The sequence below is a fragment of the Cottoperca gobio genome, chromosome 7 (assembly GCF_900634415.1).
Source record: "Cottoperca gobio chromosome 7, fCotGob3.1, whole genome shotgun sequence".
NCBI classification, from domain to species: Eukaryota; Metazoa; Chordata; class Actinopteri; order Perciformes; family Bovichtidae; genus Cottoperca; species Cottoperca gobio.
In genome coordinates, this window is record NC_041361.1 from 4804961 (window position 1) to 4816545 (window position 11585).

Sequence of the window (11585 nt, forward strand, 5' to 3'; positions counted from 1 at the left end):
ACGTGAGGTAATTTTATCAATAAATCAGCAGTGGTATCAATCCGCTAGTCTCACTCACAACAAGGCAGAGAATAAGTGTAGTTCCAAAAATTGTTGAACTATTCCTTTAACTGGTTTGCCATGGTGTGGGGGATAATCCAAAGAGCAACTTTAAAGGAGTTTGACATTTTGGAAATACAGCTGGTTATCTTAGCTTAGCATGGTACTTTGGTTCAACTGTATTATATATTTAGTACATCGTAATTTACAGTATGATACTATAAAACACATTAGCAGTTATAGCCTACTTTAAAGCACATTCACGGTGAAGCTGCTTTACTGTTAAACATCATTACAGTAAAGGTACTGTAAACAGGCACTAAAATGTGCAGTCTGTGTCAAAGGATCATGGCTGTGCTGTGGTCGTGCTGCATAATCACGCCTTGCAGCAACATGCCATAAATGGCAGGCTCAATACGCTTTTGTCAGAGATTAATCTGATTTACTGAGACATGTAATGAACATTGGCCAGTTTTTGATAAATGTGTGTATGTGTCTGTGCGAGAGAGACAGGGAGCAACTGTACAAAAAGATAAGAGAGAGGAGACGGACGGGCTGGCAGCCGTGTTTATTCAAAAGACGATCAAACCACTTGTCCATTTCCAGAAAGTTGGAGCAGACAAGAGATGAAATTGATCTGGGACCGGTGATGCAGAATATATTCTCACAATTTCCTCGACTCCTATTGCACAAAGGTAATGGATAAGGAGGTCATGAGTCTCTGCTCTATCCTGTGTGTGATAGTTCAGGAATGGAAAACATTCAGCTACTTCATCCGTGTCGCGTCATCAGTGTGACTACAGGACGCAGCCACGGAGACCCTGATAAGAGCCAACATCAGTCAAGGGAAAGACTAAGCAAACACAGTGACGGAGGTCAGGGAGGAGAGAAAAAGAAGTGCTCAAGTTTTGATATTCTTACTGGTATACTTTGTTCAAATTAGTGGAGTTTAACAGGATTAAATTACGGGTTGCACCGCACGCCCCAGTGTTAACGCACATACACCCTCCTATTTCCAACACTTTCCCACCGTAACACGCCCCCCTGGCTGCCAATAACAGGGGAAACTGTCAAACCGTAAAACAAACTGGATTAAAATGCCAAAAATCTGGTTTCCTGACATTTATATGTACCTGGAAATACACAAAACGAAGCCTGAAGGGAGACAAAAGGCACTTGGTCGTACTTCAAGGCGGGATTTGTTGATGAAATTTAAGTGACAAGGACACCAATGTCCAATATTCTGGTTGTATGTGGACAGGTTTGTACACATATATTTATTTTATTACACCTTTTAATTTGGAAAACTGTAAGATAGCTTTGTTCGTAACTAACGCTATCTAACCATCCCCCCTTTGTTACAGAACACACGGACTCATCATGGATGTTTTTGAATAAATGCCGACATTAAAGGAGGTTACACAGAATATAACTTGAGATATGATAAATACTTAATTGATTAATTGAAGTCAACACCGTATATAAGGTATAATTCCAATTGCTTCTCTTTTCTTTTGCTTTTGGCAGTCTTGCAAGTTCTTGTTGAATCTATTTGTAGTCAATCGCACAACAACTCTTTCCAAATTTGAGTTTTTTGTGCGACACAATGTAATAGTACTACTTAGTTATAAGACCTTAAGATAGGACTTAACACACACACTTCATGAATTATTTACAAATAGTTGGTGCAAGCCAATCCTGCTCTGTTCAAGTAGGACACCATGGTAATCCAACAACAAGTCCCCTTCGATTTCTTCCAAACAAAACAATGCAAAGAGGCAAGTTTTCAAAACTAATCATGTATGTAACACGATGCATGCATGTGGCATTGGACATGTGTGTGTGTGTGTGTGTGTGTGTGTGTGTGTGTGTGTGTTGGGGGGAAGGGTGGATCCCTTAAGGCGGTGTTCTTGCTGCAGTGGTAGAAAACCCACAGGCTTGTTCTGACACCATACTGTGTGTAGCTGCCGTCATCTAATTGTAGGCCACACTGTCCATAGGTTTGTTGTCCAGAAATCTATATGAATACAAACCTGATTGCACCTGATTACGAATCTAAAACTGAAGCCATTTGTATTATTTTGTAGAGCTATAGTTAACAAACTCTGGACACACCATTGAGACAGTAGAATAATGTGATATCTGTATCATGGGTTTATTAGTGTGACGTGAACTACTGCGCCCTTGACCTGAGTTTATGTTATCATTCTTTCTTAAGACAAAATAGACAATGTGCTGCCAAGCTATCAGTGTCTTTCTCTCTGGGAGCCTTGGATTTCATTACATTCCCCAAATAATCTCTTGTTCTAATTTGATAACGCTCCTTGAACTCATCTGCATGAAAAGTGCTGTTTGTTAGAGGTAAAGAGAAATACAGATATCAAATAACTGACGTCATGTTAGTCTTACATAATGTGTATTTATTAATCATTTGTGATCAGTATATCCAGCAAAGGTCTTTTTTTAATGGGTTTAACACAGAAATAAACACTGACTTGTAAATTAACTTGCCAAGAAGGGTTATGTTTTCAGTTTGTTTTGTTTCTCCATTTATCTGCAGAATTATGAAAAAGTTACCGCTCCAATTTTCATGAAACTTGGTGAAGGGTGCAGCACGGGCCGAGGAAGCCATTCAATTAGTGTCCTTCTAGTTAACAGAGTTGTATATATAAATTTGCCCTCCAAAAATGTATTAATTGATAAAGCTTGTGATGCCATTTACTACTCATTACTAAGAGTCTAAGACTTTTCTTAAGTTGTACAGGTGCAACACTCATAAAGGGTTCAATACAGAAATAAACACCGACTTGTAAATTAACTTCAGACATTTATTTAAATAAAGATTTAAAGAAATTAGCATATGACAATAACAAATACAGAATTCAGTCGATAATTTAAAGCCATAATAAGCAACTTGACACAAACATTTTGTTTTGCTTCAGTAACATTCTTCTCAGGGATTTCTAATAAACAGTTGGAAAGTAGGAAGAATATGTTCAACAAAGTATTTCTGTCAAAAAACAAGCAAGAGAGAAACATTAAGACGAAGGCTGCATTCTGAGCCACATGGAGCTTGTTTGAAATAACGACTGAAGCCACAGAGACATGTTCTAGACGGCGTAGACTACCAGCGTGGGGTCTTTAGAACCACGTGGAGATCTTGATCCGTCCTCCGCTCCCTGAAGTGTCCACCCGTCTCCTTCGCAGTGGCTTCTGTCTAATGCTACAAATAAAAAGGAGAGGCGTCCTCCTGGAGAGCCATCCCTCCCTCCCTCGATGTGAGGCAGGAACCCTGCTCACGCCTGCCCCTGCACACACTGTTGCTAAGCAACACGTAAAAATTCCAGTGTTCGGGCTTCTCGGTGCGGACCTACAAATCATCAAGTCCTCCATTAGCTGAGCTGTCAACAGCCGCTAATGCCAGAAGACTTAAGTGTATACATGAACAACATCAACAGCTACAAAAAAAAAACATTCACCAAAGACAAAAGTCACAAGCAAGTAGAAGCATCCAGAAAGAAATCTATTTAACAAATGGGAAACGTCAATCATACTTTCCAGGAAGGGACGTTGAAAAATAAAATGTTTTAATGTAATAAAAAAGGAAATAAAAGAATCTCTTCTTCCACACAGGACCAGCCTGTATGTGCAATTCAATCGCACCTTTACCACGCGTCACCAGGGATATTTAGTGTTAATGCAGCTATAGAGTGCTGCAGGAATGAGTCCCTAAAAATAAGTTTGCATTACTTCCGGTTCCCTTATTTAGAAGTCAATGGGTTTAGGGTTAGAAAAATCCCTTTAGCTTTTTGATGAGGGAACCAGGGAGATGCCAACCTCGAGGTTGGCCTACAAAAATACGTCATCACTGCAGCACTCTATTCATCTATTCAGGCTGGAAATGGCAGCATGGTGCATCTTGGATGAATGTTCAGCCGTCCAAAGTCTAAAGTCGACTTGAAATATCCATGAGACGGTGGTTTTTGGTACAAAATCAGTTAAAAGAAATATTTTATGTTTTTTTATTTATCTTAAGACTAAAAAATAAATATGTTTTTGCTGGAACAGAAGCTGTTATTCATTACGCAGCTTTCAATGGACCATCTTTTATGTAGATGTCCAATCAGTGTAAATGTAGTCAATTGAAGCAAAACATTCCTCAGTGCGCGCTATATCGAGCGAGAAAGCAGAGCTTGTGGAGCAGTGCCGGCAGTGCCTACAAGTACCAAGATGCATTGCAACAAACTTCAGACACCCATTGTCCCCGTCAGCCTTATCCCAATGAACGGCTAATGCGGCCGCAGCCTCTCTCCGCTCCATTTCTTCGGTCGTATACGTTTGGCTCAAATAAATAACACCATATTCGCTTTTGGAAATGTAGCTAGTTTGAAATACAAGCGAAGAAAACAAGGAAGTTCTGTTTTTGTGTTGCATCTAGAGCGCGCGTTGCATCCAACTACGTCACAGTCATGTCAAATGAAAGCGCTGGATGCAGGAACAACAACAGATTTTGCTGCAGGAACAGCTGTCTGGCTCAATGCAGCACGCAGTGAAGAATTTGTTGCTTCAGTCGACTACATTTACCATCAACACTGATCCACATACAAGTTGGTGAACTTTCCCTTTAAAGTATTGGGGCACAGTGAGAGGATGCATCCCTAATGTAACATCACTCAAATCAAACCTTATGATTAATAACATGGAACAATTAAAACTGCTGTGGTGATGGGTAATGAAAGGGGATCTGACAAAAACATGCTTCGACGGTCTTTACATGATTTCGTGTTTTTTGTCACAGCATGTCCACCTCGCGACTGTTTTGTAGCTCTTGTGAGTGCTGAGTCACAGTTCGCTGCTTCAGACGTGCTCTCAGTTCGTCCTCTGACTGCCTTTGCAAATGAACACTCTGCTTTGCCAAATCCCTCCCTTGTCTCCCCCTTTTTCCTTCACTGTCAGCTTTAATTTCCAAACGAAATACTGCGAGGGGTCAGCCATTGAGGGTATAATTTCTTCTTCATGGGCCGCGATTTTAAATTCCCAGAGCCGCATTTCTGTAGATACCACTTCCTGTCACTGTCAAATTTTACATTTCATCTCGTCACTCAGCCCGCATCGTGACCTTAAAGAGACATTTAGAAAAAGAGATGGATGGGAAAGGGCACCGATATCAGAATTTAAAATGGGTCTCATCAGGGTAATGCAGTCAAAAGCAGTGCTTACAAGCACTTGGGAAAGAGAAGGCACTGACCTTATTTAACCTTTATGTGAGGAATCTAACAGCTCTTAAAGTGCCTGCTATTCTCTCTTTGTACAGGTGTATTTAAAAGATCAGAAATATGTTCAAACATTTGTTAACTCTGTGCTGGTGATATGATCAAAAGTCCAGTTTCAGAGTTGAATGTATGGTGTAGGCAACTTTTTTTTTAAGTATTTGACGGGGAGTTTGGGGGGAGGCTGCAAAGGAGAGACTTTGTAGAAATCATTGCTCCCTTTCCCTTGCACACCACTTGCTCGTCCTTCCTCTCCCCTCCCCCCCCCCCCAGCATGATCTCAGCAGTATTCACATGATGGTGCAGCTCTTGGACATGTCCTTGCTGAATGTGGAGGAGAGCATCTCTGTCTTGCTGGGCAGGTGTAGGAGTCTCTTGGAGAGGCGGCGGACAGGGCTGGGTTTATTGGCAGGCTGGAGTTTGTTCATGCAGGCCAGAGCCGCAGTACGGAAAACACTGTGGATGCTCTTCTCTGATGTGAAGGCGGAGCACTCCAGGTAAGCCTCTGCTCCGAACTGCTTGGCCAAGGACGAACCCTACGATGTCATGGAAAGATATAGCTTTGAACTCGGGTACATTAAAACAACAACTACCCAGTCTAGACAGGAGACAGAAACCTATATAGAAGCACGGAGGAAGAAAGGGTTATCACGGAACAAACCTGTTCATGGGAGACAGGAGTTTGTTTCTGATTGGACAACTCCATGCGCGTGCACACGTCTGTGCGCAGGTCTGTCTTGCAGCCTATTAGTAGGACTCGTGTGCTGGGACAGAAGTCTTGGATCTCTGCTTTCCACTGCAAGGAGAAGAGAAACAGGTGTCAGGAGAGGGAGCGAGAGAGACACCACACACACACACACACACTTTCGTTTGATGGTGTGTGCGTGTGATCTTTCATGTTTAAAAAGCGAGAGAAAAAATGAGTAATTAGTAAATCTTACAACATACTGGATAAAGAGGGGACACTGATCAAGCAGGCTACCATCTGTAGCCAACGAGCAAACTTAAGCTGTAAGATTGTGGAGTTGTCAGCCCGTCATGTTCACACTGCAGCAGTTAATAATATTAATACCTTCTTCAGCGCACTGTCCACCGTGTCTGGTCGGCTGATGTCGAAGCATAAGAGCACTGCATCTGAGTCGCTGTAGCAGAGGGGTCTGACGTTGTTGTAGTATGGAGAACCTGGAGAGACAGGACACACACACACACACACTTAGGAATGTCTTATGGAACAACTTTATTATCTTGGGATTTAGAAGGTGGGAAACTTCGCTCAAAACTTTGAAAATGAAAACCTTTAGTGAAGTTTTTCCCTTTTCTATGGTCTGAATCCAGCTGACACGTTTTTAATGTTCTTTAACAGTCATCCTCTTCACTTTCACACAGTACAAACACAAACAGTCACATCAACGCCTGCCAAACTGATAAGAGAGCAAATCATTTCACTTATCTAAACGCCTTCCCACTGACCGGAACTTTTCCAGTAAAGTAAAACTAACTCATTGAGTCACGGTCAGCGCAACATCTTTCCATTATTAGTCAACAGCAAACTTTATCTACAAAACCTTTGTTGGAGTAATAAAAACATGACACCTTAGTAACGAGAATGTGAAATATATTTTCCTCACTTTCCCAGAAACAGCACAGCTATATGTAGAACCTTTCCTTTAACTCTCAGGAAGCCTCCTGTGCTAAAAACAGACTGACAGGATGTCCGCTCACTATTGTCTCCCCTCTGCCACCTAATCACTCCCAACACAACGACGCTAACATTTCATTTCCTTCTCCTGTCCTCAGGGGTCAAAATGTGCACCAGAAGCTTTCCTTGTATCAGGAATAGATACTTGTAATAAGCGTCTAACGGAAATAACTAATAATCCTGTTGTCTTGATGAAACCTCTCCTGAGACATTAAAGAAATTCATTTCATTCAGAAAGCCCTTCTGCTTAACTCAGTCAGGGTATTTGACTTAAATGTACCACTATAATCTATCAATAACATTATTTTTAGTGGCATTTAAAAACGCCTGTCCAGGCTGATGTAAGGCTTGAGAAAGAGGAGGCAGAGATCTAAAGAGGACACAACTTGTAGCACCATCCACCTCCCACACATTAGCAGCCCCCTGCCTGGACACAAACAACCCTTTCAGTTGAGCAAACATTAGTTGATGCAATGAAACTGCCCTCTTTACTCTCAAAGAAAGCGAATGAAAGGAGTTGGACTCAAAAGATAAGAGAAAAGATGCAATGTGAACGGGAGAAATATGTTTCTGAGCCTTTTTTTTATCGTGAGAAAGTGTGGTACACATAGAATTGAGGTGAAACGTGTATTCTCACATACGTTTTGTATGTGATAGATGATATTATATCAGAATAAGACACCTTGAACAATGTTATTGGAGCTGAAACTATTGAATTAGTAATCGGCAGGAAATGTATTGACCGATTGAGTAATTTCTTCACGCAAAAATGGCAAATCTTTAGTTTCAGCTTCTAAATCAGGAGGTTTATTGCCAAGAAGGTTTTCACTTACAAGGAATTTGCCTTCGTGTTTGGTGCAGACAATAAACATATTAAGGAGAATGGTAAGCAACATGCATAAACAGAGACCCTAACAGTGCTTGTTTGTGTTGCTAAAGTAAATAGGTCTTATGCAATTCTTCCTCTGGAAAGGGTGACTGTCCAGAAAGTGTTCACTCCGTGGGAGATAAACACACAAACCTACATTAGTTCAGTGCTGGTTTCAGTTACATAAGACCTTTTTTTAGGCGGCACACACCATAAGGCAGTGAGGAGGTCATGCATATCTTCTCGCTTAGTATCCCTCACTTGTGCCTTCTGTTCACAGCGACTGTACGCCACACACACACTGATGATCACATAGTAAGACAGGACAAACACACACACAAACGCGCTTCCACCCCCTGCATGAGCGAGGCATCCCCCTCTCCCCTGTGAAACAACCCCTCTGCAGGCCAACTGGCACTGCTCAACTTCCTCTGAGCACAATGCCTCAGCCAATGCTGTTATGAAATAAATCTATGCTGGAGTGGATTTCTTATTGATCCTATTTACATAATGTTTCTGTATGTTTAATGTCATTTTGAGGTGCGGCTTCGATGCTTTTCTGTTTTATATCATTGTAAGCTGAATATCTTTTCTGATTTTTGGACTGTTGGTCGAACAACAACATTTGAAGACGTCACCTGTAGTTAAATTGGTAGCCTTAGGGATATTACATTTCTGTTAATAGCTTTTATTTCTTAAACGTCAGCTCCTATTTGTCTTTGATTCTTTTTTTTATATGCATTGTTTTTTCATTAGAAATTACTGCTTTTAGGCACCACTTTCCTAGACAGGCTTGTGGTTCATTGGTGGCACCAATCCACCAAGAAGATCTCTCAACAGATTTCACACGAGTGAAAAGCTGCTTAACAAAACAAGATTGGCAGATAGTGACGTCTGGGTAAACAGAAACACCACTGTAAAACAATGATTGAGACGGAGCTTCATTTGCAGTCGTTACCCGACTCCATGCTGACTGTGTTGTTGTTGTTGGGAGGGTAAACTAGTTCCACTTATCAGCCCATGAATGCAGTCACTGAAACTTCTTAATGTGTTGCTCAACAAACATGAACGCTTTAAATTGGCAGTGAGTCAAAGATAGAGGGGTGAGGTGATCCCGGCCTTGTTCTTTTGCAGTTTTATTAAACTGTGGTAATAATAAAAGAATTGAGCATAATCCTCACCAGATGTGTCCCAAAGGCTGAGCTCAACACGCTGGTCTTCAAGGTCCAGACAGGCAGTGTAGTTCTCAAACACAGTGGGGACGTAAGTCTAAAAAAATGGAGAATAAAAAAAAAGGGTTTAGGGAGCAATTAACAAAAAAAACATCTCATTTTTATTCAATTAATTCATCATGTGGAGTATAAAATGTCAAAGTCAAGATCAGATGTTCATCATAAATTACCAGTGATGGACGAACTGAATCTGGCCACCAACTAAATGTATTGAATATATTATTATTTAAAATAAAAGACAAACAGATCTTCATATTTGTGAAGCATGCGTTATTTTTAAATGACTAAAATAATTTGGGACAATTAGCGGTTATTAATATTTATTTAAAAAAAAATGTTATGTAGCCCTATTTAAATTAATACAAATATAAAAATATACCGTATAGTCAAATATCCTTTACTACACGTGTATGTCAAACCGATTATACTATATAAGCTATATGGCGCCATGTGAGTTTTAGAAATATAAAAAGATAAGCTTTTATTAATCACCAGAGTGAAAATGTCAGAAATAAGTAGAGAACATAAAAAATAAATAATAAAGAGGTATATAAAACTAAAATAGGAATAAAAGTTTAGAAATTGCAATAAATGATAATAAATAGCCTAATAATTATATTTATAATAGGCCTTAAAGAGAAAATAAGATTACTATACAGTTGAATTAAGTAGCCTACTACTAGCATACGTTTCTAACACAAAATAATCTTATAATATATTCAAGGAAACTCATGTCCAGTCTTCTGGTCCTTTGTGGGACTATTAAAGTAATATTTATACATCCTCGGAGGGGAAATACATTACACAAACCTGACCTGTAATCGAAATCATACATGTATATTGAGTTTAAATCAGAATATATCCAAAAAACAACTTTAAATGTTTATATAAAAGACATCTCTCTGTACCTCTGGGTAGCAGTCCTTGGCCAGGACTTGTAACATCGCAGTTTTACCGCATTGGACGTCCCCGACCAGCACGAGCTTACACCTCGCGACAAACGGCTGCGTGAGTCTTCTTTCCTTCATGGTGCAGAACAATTAAACTCGCGAGACTATCAAAAGAAATAAGAGTGGGAATAATAATGTTAAAGTTTTGTAAATCCTCTGAGTAACCGGCTGTGTTGCTGCTCTTCTTCCTCAGGCAGTCAGACAGCGTGAGAGGGAATCACTGCGGAACTTTATATCGTCGCGCCAACCAATGAGCGCGGCGCAGTGCGCGAGCTGGAGGAGGGGGAAGGCAGTGCACGAGGTCTCATCTTGGTATTTGGTGGTAATGGTGGATGGTGAACTGGATCTAAGAAATACTGATATCCCCTCAATGCACCACCTAAAGCACCATGAACCTCTCATTTTTATAAATAATGTCAGCACAGTAAGAGGTGGAAAAAGTACTTTGAGGTCTTGTACTTAAGTAAAAGTAATAATACCACAGTGTAAAATACTCTGTTAAAAGTAAAAGTCCTGCATTAAAAATGTAACTTTAGTAAAAGTACAAAAGTTTTAGCATTAAAATGGACTCATTAGGCAGAATGGCCCGTTTCAGGATCATATATATTATATTATATATTATTATTATGAATGCATTAATGTGTACAACTGGTAAAGGTGGAGCTTATTTTAAATAGTATATATACTGCTGGGTATCTTCATCTATAATAATATATTATATGTATTTATATATATATATATATATATATATATATATATATACATATATATATATATTTATTATTAAACCAAATCTACAAAGTAACAAGTGATTAAATTGTTCAAATAAATGCGGTGGATTAAAAAGTACAATATTTCCCGCTGAATTGTAGTGAAGTAGAAGTATAAAGTGGCAGAAATAATATTATATTATAAACAGGATATTATATGTGTCTGTTTTTATCACTATAATCTAATTTTATTCAAAGCTATAACAGAAACAAATGCTCATGAAGATATATTAAAATCTTTGTACGGCTTTTTTGAGCACGTATAGTCACAAGGACCGGAAGTCATCAGAAAGTGTCTGGTCTGTTATCTGACTTGTGCAAAATGTTTTTTGCAGTTTTATGACCTCAAAGTCTTGTAGTATCTCAGTTCAGATGTCAGAGCTTTAGCAACATGTCATTTTGATTAAATTATGAAATGGTGTAAAATGACAGAAAAGGTTTAAAGGAGAACATTACACAGAACTCTAATCAGAATCAGTCTCTTTAATGTGTTTTGTGTTTATCCTTTTTTTTACATGAAACATATAACATTATGTAAGTGATGTTTGTGTACATATCTTTACATAACATGTAGCATGTGGCGTATATTCCCAACCTAAAACAGATGACAGATGACTCCATCTATCTGAAGTATAACAGAACATTTGAGAGTGTCAGCCATTTGGAGAGGAAGTAGAGCGTGGCTAGTTGTGCAGAACATAAACTGACAAAGACGGCTCTTTGATGCCATTAATGTACAGCGTGAAACTGTGGATGG

The 11585-nt window shown here is 39.4% G+C and overlaps 1 protein-coding gene across 1 annotated transcript; it reads right to left on the reverse strand.

The window, feature by feature from the left end:
* Nucleotides 1-2853: 2853 nt before the first annotated feature.
* On the reverse strand, nucleotides 2854-10271 carry LOC115010722 (rho-related GTP-binding protein Rho6-like). The gene is made up of 5 exons (XM_029435463.1): nucleotides 10017-10271; nucleotides 9058-9145; nucleotides 6382-6491; nucleotides 5971-6105; nucleotides 2854-5845 (listed from the first exon to the last, which is right to left on the reverse strand). Exons 1-5 carry the CDS (start codon nucleotides 10134-10136, stop codon nucleotides 5600-5602), a joined length of 699 nt encoding a protein of 232 aa, XP_029291323.1. The 5' UTR covers nucleotides 10137-10271; the 3' UTR covers nucleotides 2854-5599.
* Between the last annotated feature and the right edge of the window lie 1314 nt (nucleotides 10272-11585).

What these genes read in the sequence shown, in the direction of transcription:
- LOC115010722 (XM_029435463.1), bottom strand. Translation starts at nt 10,136, where the DNA reads ATGAAGGAAAGAAGACTCACGCAGCCGTTTGTCGCGAGGTGTAAGCTC. An exon ending in TGGACAGTGCGCTGAAGAAG is followed by an intron (nt 6,106 to 6,381) that starts GTATTAATATTA and finishes TTCTCCTTGCAG; the next exon opens with TGGAAAGCAGAGATCCAAGA. An exon ending in CTCCTGTCTCCCATGAACAG is followed by an intron (nt 5,846 to 5,970) that starts GTTTGTTCCGTG and finishes ATGACATCGTAG; the next exon opens with GGTTCGTCCTTGGCCAAGCA.